Below are 21635 nucleotides of genomic sequence, written 5' to 3' on the forward strand. Positions count from 1 at the left end.
TTACGATTCAAGGCGAAATATAAGTATATAATATATATACACAGGCACACACACATATAATATGTATATATATATATATATATATATATATATATATATATATATATATATATATATATATATATATATATATATATATATATATATATATATATATATATATATATATATATATATATATATATATATATATATATATATATATATATATATACGTACACACAGGGATTTATATATTTTCAAAACAAGGTCAAATGAGTCCATTGATTTTGAATTGAAAATCCAGTATTTTGCAGTAGTGTGCATCAAGACATGGCTAATTGCCAAGCCAAGACAGATAATTCCGAGTAATTGAGACATTATATATATATATATATATATATATATATATATATATATATTATATATATATATGTATATATATATATTATATATATATATATATATATATATATATATATATATATATATATATATATATATATATATATATATATATATATATATATATATATATATATATATATATATATATATATATATATATATATATATATATATATATATATATATATATATATATATATATATATATATATATATATATATATATATATATATATATATATATATATATATATATATATATATATACCTTAATCGTATACCTTTACTACAATCGTAGTTTTTTGGAATGTTTATGGCACAAAAAAAGCTTACAACATAAGCTCATTACTGAATATAGCAATGATATATCACAAGTTTGATAATAGTCAAATCAATACTTTCAAGACACCTTCTTGAGGTTATGGGGGCATGTTTGGTTAGATCAGGCGAGGATCTATTTAAATAAGACCGAAATATAACTGTGCCCAGATCAATTTAAAAACCAGTTAAAAAAAATACAGAAAAAAAGTAGCCCCGACATCGAAATGACTAAAATTACATACAACAATATGAAAATTCAACTAAATCAAAACCGTTTTTTCTTATTCTGAGTCAGAGCTAGCTTGTCTTCTTTTTTGATTTTTTTGTTTTTCACCCAAAAGTTCTTTCATGGCAGCAATTTGGCTCAGCTGCATTTTCCCGTATAAGGCTAATTTTTCTTCATGTCTCTTCTGCTTTTTTCACTTCTTTGTCTAATTCTAGCTGGTTTTTTTCCCGACGAATATTTCTTAGCTCTTCAATTTCTTGATCCCTTTTTTTTCACTTTCCGTTAACAAATTGACAAGTTTTTCAAAATGGCTGGCCTTAGATGGGGGTCTTCTCCTGGGGTTATGAATATCATTAGCACGATTTATTTCACAACTAGCTGCTGAAGTTGATGGAATGGAGTTTTCATTTTGAGTGAAAGTTGATTGTGCAGGGGAGAGAGTCATTTTGAGTGAAAGTTGATGGTGCAGGGGAGGGAGTTTCGCTGTTAAACTCAGCATTTAAAGAAGTATCAGCTTGGCTGATATTATTCAATTCCTCATTTAAATTTAATTGTCTAGGCTGAATGTCTTGGCCCCTCTTTATATTACATTTTTCTAAAAAAAAAAAATTTGATAACAATTTAGGCGTTTGAGATTCTTTCATGGAATCCCCAGTATAAGTTGGGTGAATTCCATGAGCCTCGCCAAGGATTCGCTGAATGTCCTCCATAAAAAGAGGGGGGTCGTCCAGAACTTCCACTCCACTCCCTGTTGCCTGTGTCTGGGCAACAAATTTCTTGTATGCCTTAATCATATTACACCATTTATTTTTAGATTTGATTCCTGGGTTTTCTTCCAAACTATACCCCATTTGCTTTAAATTATCTCCAACCAAGTCCCAAACTTCACTCTTTTGTGTTTTATCATCACTTAACTTTGGCCAATGCGTTTCTAAAATATTTAAAAATAATTTGGTAGCATCAAAGTCAATTTTTTTTTGGTGCTTGTCTTTCTTCCCAGTCCAAATTTGTATTTTTTTTTCTTTGCATGAATTTTCTATAATCATTTTCAAGCTACTTTCATCAAATCCAGCTGATATAGCTTCTGTGAAACTGAAACTGTAAAGTATTTCCGGTGATTCTCCTAAAACGAAACAATGTTTATTATATATAATATGTATCTAACAGAAAAATGTGTAACTTAATGAACAATAATTATATCACTTCAAATATTACAGTAAAACAAAAATGGTTGTATCTCTAAATTACTATTTTAAGACAAGTTTAAAATGATGTTTTAAAATATCATTCCAAAGCTTTGTAAATTTTATTTTGATAGAATATAGAATTTAGGATAATGACTGAAGATGATTTTTTTTTTGCTAAGTTTAAGAAATGTATTTCCAGTCTCAACAAGTTGTCATGTTCGCAGCTATCTCAGCTCATCATACTACTATTCCACCATCCATGATTTCCCCAAGGATGAAGCATCCCCCACACATACGCAAGAAATTTCTACCAGGAAATGTGGGAGTTTCTCATCCCTCAGGGTGGATGACTGTAGAGAACTTTGTTTATCCTAAGTACTTTATTAAACAAACATAATATTGCAATTATGACCAGACTGCGTTATATCTCTGAGCAAGGTGTGCACTGGGGTACATTGGTCACTCCTGACTTTGCATGTCAAAAATGCTGAACAACATAATGGGCATAATGGGTTTCGTTTAAGATAGTAATTAAAGGGATGTTTTTTAGTAAGTATGAATTTTAGGTTTTTTTTGTTTTTTTAATAATGATATTGGTAAATTTTTATGGCTCCTGGGGGTGATGATTATGAATACGATAGCAAATTGAATGAAAATGTTAAGTTTTAAGGTTTGTGGTGCTGTTTGGGGAATGTGATATAGATAGATTATTATTTTTTTGTTTTTTTTCTTTGTTTTGTTATGTTAGTGTATTTTTAACACCCCCTTGGACAAGTTTTTACTTCTTGGGGTGGCTACTAAACTTATGTTAAGTTGTTTGTTTGTTTAGAATAAATCTCTTTCTCTAATAACAGTCTTTAAAAAAAAAATAGGGGCCAGAACAATGAATCCGGCAACATTTGGTGTTCAAACCTTTCTTCTAGCCTTCCCAATTTGGCTAAACTGTCTATAACAGCAAAAGTGGGACCATCTATATCCACCTTCCCCTTCAACTACTGCAAAGAAAAGAAGAAGGAAACAAATTGTTCTATATATTATGCTTTACATAATATTTTCTAGTCTTTCTGAATTATAAGACATTCTTGGGATTGAGACTTAGAAAAATAACCAACTGAGAACCATTGTTAAACTGTTTTCAAGAATTTTCTCGTATTTATCTTCATTTTTCTATTGTAAAATATAAACACTGGTGCTTTGAAAACCAGTTATGGCAGATTAATTTGGAATTTAACCCCAGGTTTTCAAGTTCATTGCAGAAATGTTTACATTGTTATCACTTTTCTTTATTTTAAATTTTCAGTTAAGTTTTATCACATATTTTACTTTTTTTAAACTAAACATGTCTAAGTAAAATAAACTTCTAGTGTTTTCAAAATTAAGTTATCTAGTAGCTTATTCTTCCAAATTTGAAAAAATCTACAAAATTTGACAAGCAAATTTATGTACAACATATTTTACTTAATTGATATCACAATATGGTAGAACATGGAATACTATGTGCAAACATGAATAGTGTATGGAAAAATACTTTTTTGGGGGAAGAAATTTCAAAAAATTATATAGACTACAAAAATGGGAAAGTATATAAGAACATAACTATTCAAGCTGATGCAGTGCTTGGAAAAAACAATACGGGACATAAATATAAAAAAATGGCAATCATGTTTTTTTTTGGTCAAAATCTTATTTATGAAAATTAAACACCAGACCCTTTATTTTCTAGTTTCATTATTGTTGTCTCTTCATATTTGCAATTTTTTTGGGCTCCTTTTTGGTTTTCTATCCATAAAGGATTTTATTAATCCATAAAATACAAACAATTATTGTGACTTTTAAAATGTATAACCAAAGAAACAGACAATTAGTTTTATTTCGGTTAACTTGTAGTGAAGACTACCAATTAGGTAAGCTACAATAGGAGTAATCATGTAAATCTCCAGCTTTTGAAATTTTTTTTAGAGCTTCAGTTTACAAAGGAATAGACAAGTAATTTGCAAAAAGATTTATCAACCCCTAATTACTATTGCTCTATTACCAATAACAATAACACAAAATTTTTCAATGCAACATTACATAAATAATAAACTCGCCACGACTTTATAGTACAAAATAAACAGACTGAAAAAATTTGTTGTTTTAAACTTTTTGGTCCAGGATTTTTGTTCATATCTGTGCTAGACGTGTCTATAGCCAAGTCAACTATTGCACACCCTGTGGGTTGTGGGAATAATTATAAGCCAACAGGCAGTTGATGATTTATTAAACTATAATTTGATGGAGTGCTTGGAAAGCGTTATTTGACATGCATATCATGAAATAATAATAATGCATTTGTTTTTTGTTCCAACTCTTACTTCACATTTAAGAATATTTATTATTTAATACATAAAGTAAACTGACAAGTTTCAAGGTTCAATTCTATCTTTGAATAACAAATTTTCCATCGTGTATTTTCAGCTTCATTAATTGTCATCTCTCATGTTTGAAGTTTTATTGCTCCTTTATGGCATTTTAGGTGGTTATACTTCCTGATGATACTGCATTTTTTGTTTCTTGCTAAGTCTGTGGTTAATTTATGTAATTTATTTTTGAGCATATGATTCATTTTGTTCTTGCTTCAAGCTACCTTTTTTCTTATTCTTTTAATTATTTTTTTACATATTCTTTTAATTAGACTTATTAGACCTAAATTAAAAATTTTCCTGATCAGGTCTTAAGAACTCTTTTACAACCTCTTTTTATTCAAACACATTTTTTTAACTAATTTAAAGACAAAGGTATCAATTGTACAAGTATTTAAATTTGAATTTTAAGAGCTGAAGAAGTTGAAAAGAAAAGAATGTGTATGATGGAAAAATTATGGAAAAGAGATATATCATTTGACTCTAAAATCAAAAAGCAAATAATTTACAGCTATGTTTGATCCCATTAGGAGTAGAAACAAACATTGAACTATTTGTGGGCTCATTCAAAAGCTAGTTTGTATGTCTAATCAGTATCAATTTAATGTTTTTATTTCCCATCAATAATTGTAAATGCTTGGTTGACAATATAATTTAGCTTTGATGAAAGTCACTGCATTGCATGATGAATTTTTTTTATTCTTTTTCAAAATTTAATAATTACTCTGGGGGGGACAGTCAGAGTTTAAACCCCCAAAGGCCTCAAAGCCTATAGTAACCAGAAGTTTAAAATCATTCAAAGAAAACTCTCTAGTGAAAAAAATAGTTTGTAGCTGATTCAAGAATGGTCGGCCTAATTGTTATTTTATAATTTTACTTTGAAGAACAAGTGTGAGATAAAGTTGGGAGAAATAAAGGGGGTCTGTTAGGTGAAAATGTTGGATGACCAAGTCCCTCCTTGAGCATTCAAACATGGTGTATATAACAGGTAAAGGGGCCTAGACTGAGTTGGGAAGTCTCAAGACTTGTGCAGATGTCCAAGAATCTCTTAACATGAGCAGTGAATAGGAATAAAACAAATTTATTCTCTTCTCTTTTTGTTCTTCTCTTCGTCTATTTGTTCAAATGGAGCCCAGACAGTAATTTGGAGATGTTTTTGGCCATCCTTGCAGGCAATTTTATTTTGAAAAAAAATTTTTAAAGGAACTTTTTAAAAGTGTCTGATGCTCATTGAAAATGACTTCACAACAAAACTTAATTCATTTTTGAGAGCACTTCAGGCTCTTTTAAAAAATTCTGCAAAATTTTTGTCATACAAATATTTAAAAATTAAGAATAAAAAAAATAAAAAATATCCTGTGAACTACCCAGGGCTATAAATTAAATTAGGGCTATAAATATTAAATTATAAATTAGGGCTATAAATAAAAACAAGCCTTTAATGAGTTGTTGTGGTCCCCATTAGTGACTCAAAATGGAACTAGTCCCTATAATGGAAAGGAGCATGAGAGAGGTATCAAGTGATCTGATCGTTTTCTCACTGGCTAAATTGTATGAAAAAATAAACCTATAAATTTCTCAAAATTCTCCCAGATAAGTGTTAAGGCTTTTACTTCATTACTTAGTGTTATTTAGTCTATCTTTCTCAACTGTTGTTTAAAACATCAAAAGCCTCTCAGGTAAATTTTACCAATAGGCTAGGCTATATTCTATATTTAAAAGCATCTTCCTGGGTTATGTTTAGGCTAGGCTATGATGGAAAATTCCATATATCCTGCCACACTAGGAGGGAGGCTGCTTTACATCATTACTTCTAGTAGTAATTGGAAAGAGGGTTTTTTTTTATTCAACAAAAGATATAACATCTTTAATACCTACCTTGTTTTTGGAAGAGAAAACAATCATACTCATAGCTAACAAATTGCCACAAATTATTCATTTTTCAATAACAAATTGCCAAAATTTATCAAAAATATACAAGATTCTATGCAGGTTGACATTCTACTCTGTTATTAACACAGAGTAGAACTTTCAATGGATTTGAGATCAACTTTGAGTTCAACTTTAGATGGATTTGAGGAGGATTTACGCAAAAACATACATCCAGCTAGCAAATCCAGTGCGAAAACATAAATCCACGTGGGTATTGAACTCGAGTTCAACTCGCGTTCTCGTGAAAACGGGCTCTTTATTTCCCACTAGAAAGACATATGTCACTAGTGTAGTAATAAAAGGAAAGATGGCAACAAAAAAACATCAAATAAAAAAAACACAAATATGTACATGCAGAGCACCAAATGGACATTGATATTGCAAAGCATCACATAGCTCATTTACTGTTAAACTCATATGAAACCTCTCTAGCCTTATCTAGTCTAGTCTTTGTTCTCCATTGCCAAAAATCTACCTAAGCCTAATCTGTAAGACATTGATGACCCCTTGGACAATGTACACTTAATATATCTTTATAGCCTCATAATAGTCCCATATATCTTTCAAACCTTATAAATTGGGGCTGGGCAAAGTTGCTAAACTGAAAACAATTTTGTTGTACTTCCTTTAAGCAGAAGACCTACTTTGCAAGCTTTTGCTTTTATAATACACTGATTTTTAAAGGTCAACAAATGTCAGGACCCTCTATAGGGATAATGAGTAGAGATAAATAGGCCTACTTTAAAAAACCTTCCCAGGATATATTATAGCCTGTGGAGCCATCCCTAAGAGTTTCATTTTCTTAACCTAACCCCTTTCAAAGATAGCCAAAAGTAACTAAAGTGGAATTTTATCGAGATGAGAAACTAGTTCAGGAACAACCTATTTTCTCAAAAAATTATAAAATTAACCCTTAAATAGGCTATGGCCAGCAAGCTCCAAGTTATGAAGATATATAATGTATAAATTGTTATGAAGATTCAGAGTATACTAAACAAAATACTATTCTAATGTCTTCGATTGTCAAACCTGACTCTCAGAAATTTAATTTCCAATAGTTAATATTGAAAAACTTCAAATTATTTTAGAGACACATTTTCTCAAATACATTATTAAGCTTGCCATCACAGTCCATCAGGGTTGCCAAAACTTTGAGGGACAAGAGGGTCCAAATCAGCCAAAAAAGGTCCTTTTTAGTGTCCCTCTAGAAAATTACCCAGAATACAGGTTTGCCACTATGAATTTTCAAAACCTGTGAAAAAGAGCCGGAAAACCTGTGAAATTGCCTATTACCTGCATGAGTTCCACAGGTATTTCCAGCTTCGACATTAACGCTACCTGTAAATTAATTTTAGTGCTAGTTCAATTTGAAGAGAAGGCAGAAAAAATCGTCATGAGAATGTCAACAGAGCGAAATTTTATGTCGATTATCGATGACAAAGAAAAAAAACAAAAATCAAACCTTTCGAAGTTTACCCTACAAAGACAGAATAGACGCTTACTCTCTTTGTAGGGTAAACTTCGAAAGGTTAGATTTTCTATTTTTTTCTTTGTCTTCTTTTTTGTTTAGCACTGAGGACGACTTGGCGGTGGTCCTTTTCGAAATATTTGCTTATATTTTGTCTTCTTCATGGTTCGCCACTGGCTGACAAAATCCTCGTTTTTTCACCCTTTTTGATTTTATTTTTCATTTTGTTAGTTTTTTTTTCCTCTCTAAGTTTCAATTAACGCCTTCCACGCCCATTATTTCCCGAACACATCCAATCAAAATTTTGAGGTAGCCATTTTGTTCAGCGTAGTTGATTTTCGGATAGAAGTCATGTTTTTGAGGAGTACACTCCCCCACAGCCCTCAGGGCAAGGGCTGTAAATTATACCCTGGGAGTATATAAGGTTTTTATAGAAATCGTTGTCTTAGAAACTTCAAAAAAGGCTCATTCGATTGGAAATTCTAATGGCTAGTGCCTTTTAAATACTCGAAACTGATTGGAACTTCCCCCCTCTTACGCCCACCTTTTCCCCAAACACATCCAAAAGAAATTTTGAGATAGCCATTTTATTCAACATAATTGAAAGTTTTGGAAATTAGTCCTTTAAGGATGACAACCCTTCACCACCCACAGCCTTCAGGGTAGGGTTGTAAGTTATGCTCTAGGGGCATATAAGGTTTTTACGGAAAGCGATGTTGTAGAAACTTCAAGAAGGGCTCATTCAACTGGAAATTGAAAAGGCTAGTGCCCTTTATAATAGTCGAAAGTGATTGAAAGGCAACTACCCTCCCCCCACCCTCATGCCCAGTATTTTACCAGACACATCCAATCTAAACTTTGAGATATCAATTTTGTTCAACGTAGTTGAAAGTTCTGAAAATTCAGTCTTTTAGGATGATAACCCCCTCAGAGCCCTCAGTGAAAGAGTTGTAAGTTATGCCCTGAGAGTATATAAGGTTTATATAGAAAGTTGTTGTAGAAATTTCAAAAAGGGCTCATTTGATTGGAAATTGAAATCGCCCTTTTTAATAGTCGAAAGTGAGTGGAGAGCAATTAACCCCTCTCTCACGCCCACCATTTCCCCAAAAACATTCAATCAAAGTTTAGAGATAGACATTTTGTTCAACATAATTGAAAGTTTTGGAAATTATGCATTTAAGGAAATTAAGTATGTATGAAATTGTGTATTAAATTATGTATTCAACATAATTTGCACTTTACTGTAAAAAAATACAAATGAATGTGCACTGTCAGTTTAATATAGATATACTGATATTTAGTAATCAAATGTTAATATTATTTTATTTATTAAAGCTATAAAAGTAAAAACATATATATTTTTTTCAGTAAAGTGCAAATTATGTTCTGGCCTTGGGAAGGCATATGGGTTTTGAGCCCGACTTATGTTAATTTCTGCTCGTTTTGTGTTTGATTCGGTTATTTATTGTTATTTCTGTTCGTTTTGGGTATCATTTATTTATCGATGCTGATTTGTGGTAGTTTCACGCTTGGTAGATTATTTGATTTTATTTTTGCTCATTTTTTGTTTAATGGAGTTCTGTACTTTTCTTTGAAAAACTTATTTTGTGGAAATTTTTTTTTAAATTAATTTATAAGAAAAAGAAAAAAATAAAGACATTTGGTTTTTGATTTGGAAAAATGTCCAAAAAGTGTCCTTTTTCTCAAAATGCTGCCTTTTTTAACCCAATAGTGTCCCGGTGTCCCTCAGAGTGAAAAAGTGTCCAACGCCACTAAAAGTGTCCATTTGGTATCCCAGTAGTCACAGGCAGCTAAAAGCCTTAGCAGATTTTTATTTCGCGGCGATAAATTTAAAAAGTTAGCACATGTTTTGCGTTCAATCAAAGAGTCAATTAACTAATGACTTAATCAAGGCCAGTCATTGAAGGGTAGAGTTTCACCTTTTTGACCTAAGGCAACTTTTACCTGGGCTAGTTTCTAAGAAGGAGTGAATTTTAGGTCTTAGTGACCTGATTGTACTTGCAGCAGAAATTCACATCCTAGAACAAAAAGAGACATATTTTAGATTGCTAATTTTGTGCACATTGTCATTGTTTTGCTTGTGTTTTGACCACTCGCCCCTGTTTACCGCTAATGGTCCCTTAAAGTCCTAGACCATACACAAAAAAAAATGAAATTCTTACTTTATAACATGCAGCAAATATCAATGAACCATATTTTATTGTCATTGTTTTTTTCATTTTAATCTGTTTTTAAATAAGTTTTCATTAATTGTTATTATTTGATTATTACATAGCCTAGGCCTACATGAGACCATTAAAGGGGGGTTGAGAATTTAGCCTATTGTCAAAAATACAAGCAAAACCATAAAGATGACCATACAATTAGGCTAGCATTCTATATTTATGATGTCTCCTTCTAAAGAGCTGCTATTCTAGACACCTTACAAACTATTTTCAAACCTGAGGCCTAGCCCAAAAATTAATATTAAAGGATAGATTTGCCCAGGACAACCTGTTTTTTTTTCTGTAGCCTTTTTTTTCTCCCTTGTTTGTTATCTGGTTTGGAATTTTACTCTCTTTGGTGAAATTCTACTTTGGCTATCTTGCAAAGGGTTTAGGTTAAGAAAATGAGTCTTTCAGGGATAGGTCTACATGCTAAAGTATGTCCCAGAAGACATTTTGAAGTACCTACCTCCACTCCTTCTCCCTCTAGATGGTCCTGAAACCTATTGAAATTTTGAAATATAAATTCCTGGAACCTATTGAAATTTTTACAAAACAATATTTTACCTTAATTTTCATTTATTAGTTTTTTTTCTGGCTTTAGTTCTGAAAATCCAATTTCTGTTATTTGAGTAGAATTTTAAGCCATATCAATGTTTTTTTTTCAAAATTTAGGAAATGTATTTACATATCTTTAAAGCCTTATAAATTGGGACTGAGCAAAGTTGTGAGGCTGAAAACAATTTTGTTGTACTTCATTTTAGCAGAAGATATATTTTACAAGGTTTCACTTTCATACCACAAAGATTTTTAAAGGTCAGTACCCTCTAGAGGGAGAAGGACTGGAGGTAGGTTCTTCAAAATACCTTTCTGGGACACACTCTAGCCTGTAGACCCATCCCTGAAAGTTTCACTTTCCTGACCTAACTGCTTTCCAAGATAGCCAAAAGTAGCTAAAGTAGAATTTTACCCAGTATTTTAATATAAGATCAAATAGATGCTATTGTGACAACAGTGTTTTCCCTCCCTTTTTGCCTGATGCCTTGATAGGCATGCAGCCTTAGTATAAGCCTAGTCTTTGCCACTTCTGAAAGAAAGGCAACATGCTAAACAAATTAATCTTCAACAGTAGAAAATATGAAAAGGAGAGGGAAATACTAAGGAATTGCTGTGAGAAGGTATTTAAGGTATTCACAATGCTTTCTGTTATGGGACATCACACTTCTCCTCTTTGGGCTAGAAGACTAAGCACAAACCTTTTAGGTAGATTTGTTAAGACTACAGGTTTGGTTCTTTCCCTATAGAATATTTATTTTTTTTTATGTCAACTTTGTTTTTTGTATTTGGTGTAATGTGACAGGACTGATGTATATTTGCATTATTTGTTTATTATCTGTTTATTTATTATTTAGTTATATATATTTTATCAGGTTGGTTTTTTATATCTACATATGTGATAGGAATGATGTATATTTGCATTACTTATTTTAATTGTGTCGTAAATGTATTTTAATTGTTTTATGGCAAAGCACAGCTGAATTACCCTGATTCCCGATTTTCAACGCAGGCATTTGCTGCAGGTGAATAACCCCCAACCAATAGCACAATAAGTGATACCTGATCTAGTGCAATGAATATTGACTGAAGTGAGACCCAAGGAAGCTAGTGGTTAAAGAAGGCACAGAACAATTGAGTGATGCAAACACATATGATCAATTGGTCAAATGTATCAAACCCCAAACAACATCAACAAACAAATTAAAGGGCTATGCTATCCATTGGTTTCCTATTTTATGCTATGTCCAAACATGCCCCCCCCCTCTGCCTATTGGTCCCAGGCTTAGCCCTTAGAATATATTAAAAGTATAATGAACCAATGATTTTTATGTTGTTTTTAATCTTGACAGAATGTTTGTATCACTCACATTATCATGTATTCTTCCAGTATTGTCCACTTTTTTTTAAATCAATTTAAATATTATTTGTATACAGGTCTAGAGGACCTTAAAGCTTTCAAATGGATTAAGGTTTATGCAATAATAAGATTAGTGTTAGGTTTGTTAAGACAAACCATTTCATTAAATTGAGCCTATAGAAATATAGATAGTGAAAGTTTTCAAAACAGATTGTGAATATCAGCACATGGAAAAACAATTTAACCAAACAAGTGATAACTGACTTGAATAGATTCAGCAAATATAAAGAAACTGTTCCAAAAAACTACAATAGATATTTAACACTTCTATTTACAAAAATTTGGAACTTGTGGAACAAGCATCACAGGTGCTGGTTGTTGTTTTTCCCAGAGGTGATTTTACTAAACTAATGGTTTTGTAATATTAGGAGAGGGGTTATTTAAATGAAACTTGGGAGTTTTGTGCCCTTTTTCAGTGAACTAAAAGCTCTGGTCATTAGAAATTGGCTATTTTCTGCCATTTTTGGGCACCAAATTACAGTTTAGTTCATAAGGGGGTAAAAGTTGCCATCAATTGACAATTCTTAAATAGCCAATTTATTATGAGTATCAAGCAACTATATATTAAACTTTCTAGTTGGAGAGGAAGTAGTGCTTCATGGTGGTGCATTTGTGCAAAAAGTGGTTCAGACAAAACTTTTTTACTGACTCACTTCTTTTTTATCAGGGTAAACATGCTGATGTAAATATATCCCAAAAATCAGTGTCAACTGGTAAAAAAAGAATACTAAGTATAGTAATCTTAATAGCAATAACACCAAAATCCTACAGTAAAAATAACAAACAAGCTGGTTAAAATTCATTGCCCTCCCCCCCTCCAATAATTTCTGCTAGGGATGCCTCTGACTTTAGTAGTTACTCTGTGTTAGCACTGATTCCTTAAAAGGTATTTCTTGGGTGTACTTTAGACTCTGGAAAAATTCAAAAAATTAATGCTAGGTTATCCTAACTCACCTGATTTCTGATTTTACTAAATATCCTTCATCTAGAATTTTATAATTTCTGCATATAATAAAGCAGGAATTTTTTCTACAGATACTTAAGCAGGATCTTTTTTTTATAATGGTGGTATATTCACAATAGGCCAACCACAAGAATGATAAGCCCTGTCTACTCAAGTCAGCCTACTTTAGCACAAGCCTATTTTTTATATTAAAACAATTATACAAGAAAGGAAAAGATACTAGTTTAGTGGTTGGTCTCCTTAGAAGGAAACACTATAAAATTCTAAAAATTACTTTAGAAAATTCAAAATACTTATGTTTATCATTTCTAAGAGCTTTCACAACACCTCAGTAGTAGTATTAGATTTATCATCTTACGCTTGTTTCCTTCCTTTGTTGTCCACTTTTAAAATACTTATAAGTTACAGTACAAATCTAGTTTAGGGGCTTCTAGCAATCTTCGTAAGCACCTGAGTTAGGTAAATAAGACTTTCACGAATGAACTCAGGACAGGAAATGCACTTACGTTATTATTGTCATGGTACTATTTTTACCCTATTGCTATTTCTTGGGCTTAGAAGATTAAATACTTGACAGGTCTGAATTGTCATAAAAAAAGAAATATTTTTCCTTTAGGCCTATTTATGTTTTTATCAATAAAAAACCTAGGCTTTAAAAATGAAAATGCAATTCTATAATTTCAGTAGAATTTCAAGCTATATCAATGAGGTTTCCCTTAATTTGAGGAATAGATTTACAGATCTTTAATACCTTAGCCTATATATATATAGGAAATGACCAAAAGTATGAGGTTAAAAAGACTTTCTTGTGCCTCATTTCAGCTGAAGAAGTATTTGGAAAGATTTTGCGTTTATATTACAAAGATTCTTAAAGACTGTGAAAGATGAATACCCTTAAGAGCTAGAAGGAGTATCATCTCATCAATACTTTTTTCTTCTGATTTGAAAAATGTTACTTTTCTTGCTTAATTTTTACATATTCTCACTATTCAATATTTGTTCAATAGCAAAGGCTTTACCACCCAGTTTATTTTTCAAATGCACGACCCTACGATGCACATATGATGCACAGGAGGCTTCTTTGTTAAAGATGAAAGTTAATGCTGATAAATTGTCAATTATGACAGTTAAGTTTTTTAAATCATCCCCTTCTTTCACATACCCCATTCCTCTCGAAATCTCTGTCAAATGCATTAAACTACTGAGGGAGACAGTAATTGCTGACTTGAGGTGGGATGCCCATGTTCAAAATATCCTAAAACAAGCTTCTCCTTTGGTTTCCCTTCTAAAACTTTTGTTAAAATTTTCTTGCCCCCCCTAAGGATCTTCTCCAACTTTATTGTTCTTTTATTTGGCCAAAACTGGAGTTGGCTTGTCCAGTGTGGCATTTTGGTCTTTCTTCAAAGCATATTTATAAGATTGAAAATGTCCAAAAACAAGGACTTAGATTCATAAATGGTTGAAGGGAAGGTTTCATATCATTATCTACTTATCTAGGTAATTTCAAGCTCACCATGTTGGCCTAGAGAAGGAATCTCCTATGCCTTTCTTTCGGTATCAAGATCCTGTCTGTTCCTTGATTACATTCCATCATCCCTGAACCCTACCTTCCTGCCCTCAACAGACTGTCCTGTATAAAATCCCAAACTGAATCCCATCCCCACTAAAGATGAAAGATATCATAAGAGTTTTGTTGAGGTATATAATAGCCAGGAAAATTAGTCATTAATTTTAATGTTATCTATTTACTTTTTCTTTTTAACTATTTAACTATGCTGTGATATAAATTTTTAAAATAAAATTCTATTCTATTCCACATAACTTGGGTGGTATAAGAATTTTTCTTTGGCTTCTCTATAAACAAAAATAGGCTAAGTTTGTTTTTTAAGATGACTCAGTAGGCCCATTCTTATGCACTAAGATCTTACATCTAAGATTTCACATCTTTCTGCAAAGATTTCTGTTCTTTTAACTCATCTTTTTTCTAAAATCTAAGATCTTTGTTCAAAGATCTAACATCAGCTCACTGATGTTAGCAAAAAATGTGAAGGACACCATATTTCTGCCATATAGAACAATGATGAAAGAACTTTGATAATATACTCATCATTGTTCTTAGACCGCTGATCAGAGCGGAATTATAAAAGACGTTTGCAAAAGAACGCTATAAGATTTAAGATCTTATTGCTAAGATTTCACTTTTAAGTGTTCTTTGTCAAAAGATATAAGATCTTAGCACAAAGATGAGTAAAAGAACGGCGCTATTGTGTTAATATAGTCGAGAATTATGCACTAAGAATGATCTTGATAGTTGTATTACAACCAAATAAAAACTGAAGAAAATCCTGATTTGAAGGAATAGATAGATCGAAAGCAGAGACAGGGGGTACATTTTTTCATTTTCATGTCCTTGGTACTTTAGGACCAGGGGTGCACTTGAAGGTAATCCCCCAAACATTTGAAAGCTACTTCACATTGAAATATTTAAAAATACATAGACCTACTGACTTAATTCCTAAAGGCAAATTGCAATGCTCTTCCCTCTCCTGATGGAAAAAAATACAACCCATTAGCCTTCATATATTGGCAAAATTTTAGTGTTTGACCATGTCTAAAGGAAACATGTTAACAAAATAAATTAGGACCTATAGAATTCTTGTTTTTTCCAAGGATCAAGAAAAATTGTTATTTCAATTTATTTTTTTTGTGGTTGTATAACAAGCATTATCTACAGTTTTTTTCAATTACAGTTTTTGCTCTCCAAAGCAAAAGAAAAAAAAATGCATTGTGTTATTTTCTGAAGCTTAGTGGAGCACAGTATGTCCAATATTCCCAAAGTTGTAATAATTCAATTCATATTTAAGTGGAGAAAATAAAGTTCTATCCTATAAGCATGTAAAGCTTACACTTCACAAGCACTTGCAATCATCCATTAATTAACACAGGGAAAAGGAAGGGGGTCAGATATTGACAGCTAAATCCCATAGCTGAAACAGGTCAAAACGGGGGAATATTTTCATTTTATTTGTTACTTTTGTTTTGTATTCATTTAATTTGATGTGTTTTTTTAGGCTTTGTACAAATGAAAAGGAAATTGGAGAGGAAATCATCTGTCAGATGCTTTCTTGAAAGCTTGAATAAAGAGACAACTTTTAAAGGAGAAAGAAGCAAAAGTTTTGCCTCTAATGTTTCAAAGAAATTTGATATTAAAGCCCTTATTGATGGCTCAACTGGTCATTTGCTGTCTTTAGAAAGATGTACAAAAGGGTATTCCCTTTTTCATGGATTAAAATATAGACAAGGACATAATTTTACAAAATTAACTAAATCTGACAAAAAAATAAAGCTGCCTAAGAAAAATGAAATGAAAAGCAGCATTGTCAAATACACTTGCCAAAGAAATTTTGCTGCAAACCCTATTGTACTTGATAGAAATGAGGAAAAAACCACTGGAAAAACATCAGAAAGTTTATTTTCAATTTTAGCAGAGAAAGTTCAGGAACAGAAAAGCCAAAAAAAAAAAATAGTGCAGAATGTACATTTTAAAGACATTTGTGCAAACTTATCAAATGCTTACCATGTATTAAGTGTTGATAGTGAAAAACCTGGGCAGATTGATCAAGAAATAGCCCAAAATTATAATCAAAATCAGCAAAATGGATTCCTACATAGAAGTAAAACACACAGAAGGAAGTCAAGTGAAATTCAGAAACAGAAGGGCCCAAAGCATTTTTTTGAGCCAATAAAAAATCATTTCAAAATTGACAATTCATTTGATATTATTTTGCCTCCACCAGTTGAATTTAGTGATAGAAAGTTAAAGCCTTCTGTTTCCAAGAACATTTTTTCACCAACTGGATTAATAATTGCTGATTATCAGGTGGCCAACATACCAGAAGTGAATGGCAATAAACAACTTGAAAATGGTAAATCTATAAAGAATAAAGAAAAGTTCAAGGTATTCAATAACAGTTATAGTTTGGCATTAACACGTGCATGCCTCAAACAGAACACTGCAAATTCAACACCAGTCACATTTGTGCTTGAAAAGCTTGAGCCTTCTGTTACCAATAATATATCTACACCACCAGTGTTAGCAGTTGCTGATTGTCAGGTGGCTAGCATATCTGATATCGATTCAAGTAAGCAATTTGAAGATGGTGAATCTATAAATAAGAAAGAAAAATTCCAGGTAGTAGATGACAGCTGTAGTTTGGCATTGACACATGCAAGCATCAGACTAAATACTACTACTAATGACAATGATTATAAAACACACAAAAAAAGTGTTGCTTTAGAACTTCAAAATGAAGAGTGCAGTGGCTCTTTGATGTTTAACTGTAAAGATATATTTAGCAGTAATGAGCTAGCTACGCAAAAAGGAAATGTTACTTTAGATCTTGGTAGCACATCAGACCTTGATATTTTTGATATTCAGAACCCTATACAGCCGCAAGAAGTAAAAAACAGTGATGATTATGTTGCATTAAAAGGAATAGATAGCCTAGACCCTGATGCTGAAAAGACTAGTGATTCTATGGATATTCAGAAGGCATCACATAAATTTGAAGATATCAAAATGTGTAGTGACTCAGCTGTGAATGCATTAACATTGGATTGTAACAACAAATCTGTATTAATAACAGATGTTGATTTTATCCATTCTGGTATACGAAAAGCATCAATAAATACATTAGTATTACCAGAGATGAGTAACATCAATGCATTTCCACTCATATATAAGGGTTTTTACATTAATCCTGTGTCAGGACATACTCTTACTGTTGGAACTAGCAATCACTCTCTGCCAATTTTGTTCAAAAGTAATGAAAATGACTCAACTATTTTGCCCAAGGGAAAATCACCTTTTTTGAAGAAGATGAAGGATGACCCTATGTCACCTTTGGCAATGAGTGACCAAATGAAGCTTGGTAACCTTGTTCATGAATTTGCCTTTACTCTGTGTTGTAAGTCCTCTTTTAAATTTTGTAATACCTCCAAAGTTTTAATTTTTTTAAGAGGAAGAACTCTACTTCTTTTTGTTTTTATTCAGCATGACACTTTTAAAAGTGAAGGAAACTTTATATTTCTCAAAGGTACTGCCATCAAATCATAATTATTTATTGCCTAAAATATTCAAAATACACAGGAGATGAAAACAAATTTTAACAGAAAAGAAAAATTTTGGTATTTCTCAATGCATCTGCCATCAAAGTTAAAATATTGATCTTAAAATTCGAAAATATTCGACAGAGGAAAAACGTTTTCTTTTTTTCTGTTCGCCTTACATGAACCAGTAGTTAATGCAATTTAATGGTCATAAATGTACTTTTTACAATATATTTTATGATGACATGTTTTTTTTTGTAAGAAAAAAAAAACTGCAAAAGATATGGTTTGATTGCAGTTGCATTGAGTGGTTAGCAGTAGTAGCAGTACACATTAATCCTAACACTGATACTATTTTTTTAAGGAATTGTGTAAAAATATTTATTTATAAATATAAATATTTAATCAGCGTTATCACAGAATATCAAGTGGGTGTCTGACCAAATGCGTCGACAGTTAATCAAAGTTTGACAGTCTATCAATTCTTAAAAAAATATCTTGGCGTTCGACTTCAACTGGAAAGAAGGCCTTCAACTCATTCTCTCTCCAGCTGGGGATTCACCAAGCTTGGTTTGCCTGAGCAGAGACAAGTCCAGAAGTCGTGTTATGACTGGAGAAGGCTTCACCAAAAGCTTTTAAACATTGACCTGGGCTCTATAAGGTTGCTTACTATCTCTGGAGCTCTTCAGTCTCATTAACTGCAATCCTTTCAGTCACATATAAAGTATCTGATACTCTTGCAGGAGGAGTAGAAATAGTTTTGGAAGCATAATCACTACAGTGTAAAACTGATATCACTTACCGTGTTAGAATCTTCAACAAAAAGTTGCTCTGAACTCTCAAAGTCTAACACTGCATCCTGGACAAAGTAAAACTACAACAATTTATGACTAGGATACATGAAATGCATAGACATCATTTGTCTCCCAAATATAGCCTTGGGTGGTTATGTAAAGGGTTCTGGGGCTTCAAGGTGTCCTCCTGAGAGATGGAAATTCAATATATTTCCACTCACATGTTGTACCTTCTCCACCTGGCTGAAGCTGGGTGTTCATTTAGGATTTACATCTATAGCCTGTTGAAACAAGAAGCCTCAATACGACCTTCTAGGACGAATGAGACTTTAGCCAAATTATTAAGTTCGTTTCGACACCTTTGAGAAATGTGAGTAATGTTTAAGCGTGTGACAAGTTGATAACAAATATGAACACCACTTTCTTTTGAAGATAATGGAAAGGATTACTAATTTTGTACTGAACTTATCCAGAATTGTGATGTTTTTTTTACTTGTCTTTATCCTTTCCTAGATTTATACTTGCTTTGCTTGTTTTTTTACTTTTCCTATCTGCTTTTTTTCTTCCTTTCTGTCAGTTCTTCGATATTGTTTATCAATACTTTTATATTTTTAATGCCAGTTTTTTTTTCTTGTACCTTCTTTTGCTAATTGATTATGTAAAGACAGATACTTGCTTTTTTCTTTATTTTTCACTTATTTATGGTCTGTTTTCTAAATTATTGGTGACTAATGGACTAGTTGTCTTTTTGAAGTAGCTTTTTTTTTATTTACTATAATTTACTGTAAGCAATATTTTCTTTTATAGGTAATGACAAGAATCATTCATTTTTTACTGCACCTATTCAGAGTTGTAATGATGCTGATGCAGCCTTGGCAGAGGAAATCAAGTTTCAAAAAGATTCGCTGAAAATACCAGAGTGAGTATCTGTGAGCCCTATCTCGAATATATATCACTCCCACCCCTACTGAATAATTTTATATACCAATACGTGATGGCAGTAAGCAGTTTCTTCGTGATCTCAGATTTCACAGGGGAAGTTGTACACGAAGGGGTGGGGGAATTTCCTGGCATGATTTCAAAAGCGATCAGAAATTGAATTTAAAAAAAAAACGTATTTTTGTAAACTGAAAGTAAGGAGCAACATTGGAACTTCATACCAAGGGAAATTATTCCATATATGAGGGGGCTTTCCCTTCTTCAACCCTCATTCTTTACACTTAAGTTTAACTCTCTGTTATAGTTCTGTAAGAAATACTGTTCAAACACAAGGGCCATTGTTGATTAGAATACTTTTTAAAGGACTTTAAGACTGTAGCCTAAAGAGCCACGGTTTAAGAAGGGGCAGGCCCCTTTATATACAGAATAATTTCTGTTAGTTCAAGTTTTAACTTTGCTTTTTACTTTCAGTGGAATTTCTATTTGATTTCTATTTAAATCATGCCAGAAAACTCCCTTCCCTACCCCCACCCCCCTCAGAGTAAGCCAAGGGCTGTTGAAACACAAGGGCCATTGAATTTGAATAAGAAGAGTTTCTTCCATTTAAGAAGTGTCTTTTGTTTAAAGTACCAAGGTTATCGAAATCAAAACAATTTCTGCTCCCCCTCCCTTCTCTTTTATTTATTTATCCTGGGTCTCGCGCCTGATAACTGGGATTTTTGTAGGATTTTATATAGTATATAATTGATTCAAAGTATTCAAAGTACCAAAGTATGTGGGGATATTTATATATATATATTATATATATATATATATATATATATATATATATATATATATATATATATATATATATATATATATATATATATATATATATATATATATATATATATATATATATATATATATATATATATATATATATATATATATATATATATATATATATATATATATATATATATATATATATATATATATATATATATATATATATATTATATATATATATATATATATATATATATATATATGTTTCTGAGAATGTCCAAGAATGCTTGATGTCGAGTTTCTCGGGCAAATGTCAACAAACATCAAATAAGTCAGTGAAATAATTTCATTACATTCTTGTGCATTTGGGTCCTTAGGGTGCATGTCAGCAATCAAAAATATGCCCTTGTGAATGTCCAAAAGAGAAGAAGAAACCCCAATTAGAGACTCTAATTGAGAGATGAGATAGGAAAAAGCCAAACCCTTACCTCTGCTTGGATTCAGTCAGGTTTGTCGGTCTTATGCAAAGTTTGTGTCAGTCTTCTGCAAAGTTCTATGGTGACGGCAACGTTGTGTTAAAACAGAAATTCCGATTCCCTGATTTATACAGAATGGATACTGCAGTGAATCTTGATCTTTTTTTGAAAAGTTAAAGGCATTAATTGCGGGTAAACGAGAAGACAATTATTTAATTCTTCTCAAGAAAAATGCTCTAAAATACTTTCTTAATTGGTTTCTGCTATAATTAATTAATTCTGCTTAATTAATTAATTAATTAATTTCTGCTATAATTAAGTGCAAAACACCTTTTGATTACAGAAGATTAAAATTTTTGACATTATAAATATTGTAATTAGATTTGTTAAACGTTTTGACATTATAATATTGCAATCAGATAAGGATAGAGAATTCAGTCATCAAATCATATCCGA

At 31.7% G+C, this 21635-nt stretch overlaps 2 protein-coding genes across 2 annotated transcripts; one reads left to right on the plus strand and one right to left on the minus strand.

The window, feature by feature from the left end:
• Window positions 1–674: 674 nt before the first annotated feature.
• LOC148939562 (uncharacterized) lies at window positions 675–6521 on the minus strand. Its single transcript, XM_089106722.1, has 2 exons — window positions 6402–6521; window positions 675–2057 (listed from the first exon to the last, which is right to left on the minus strand). The coding sequence occupies exons 1-2, from the start codon at window positions 6460–6462 to the stop codon at window positions 1339–1341; spliced, it is 780 nt and encodes a 259-aa protein (XP_088962848.1). The 5' UTR covers window positions 6463–6521; the 3' UTR covers window positions 675–1338.
• Window positions 6522–9777: 3256 nt separating this feature from the next.
• LOC148939563 (uncharacterized) lies at window positions 9778–19913 on the plus strand. Its single transcript, XM_089106909.1, has 3 exons — window positions 9778–9851; window positions 16159–18054; window positions 19798–19913. The coding sequence occupies exons 2-3, from the start codon at window positions 16170–16172 to the stop codon at window positions 19911–19913; spliced, it is 2001 nt and encodes a 666-aa protein (XP_088963035.1). The 5' UTR covers window positions 9778–9851; window positions 16159–16169.
• Window positions 19914–21635: the final 1722 nt, after the last annotated feature.

This window comes from Artemia sp. Qi Xiang Cuo, chromosome 21, assembly GCF_049724085.1.
Source record: "Artemia sp. Qi Xiang Cuo chromosome 21, ASM4972408v1, whole genome shotgun sequence".
Taxonomy (NCBI): Eukaryota; Metazoa; Arthropoda; class Branchiopoda; order Anostraca; family Artemiidae; genus Artemia; species Artemia sp. Qi Xiang Cuo.

Coding starts and splice junctions, on each gene's coding strand:
- LOC148939563 (XM_089106909.1), top strand. CDS start 16,170: ATGAAAAGGAAATTGGAGAGGAAATCATCTGTCAGATGCTTTCTTGAA. Junction 18,055..19,797: donor ATTTGCCTTTACTCTGTGTT/GTAAGTCCTCTT, acceptor TTTCTTTTATAG/GTAATGACAAGAATCATTCA.
- LOC148939562 (XM_089106722.1), bottom strand. CDS start 6,462: ATGAATAATTTGTGGCAATTTGTTAGCTATGAGTATGATTGTTTTCTC. Junction 2,058..6,401: donor TTTTCTCTTCCAAAAACAAG/GTAGGTATTAAA, acceptor GTTTCGTTTTAG/GAGAATCACCGGAAATACTT.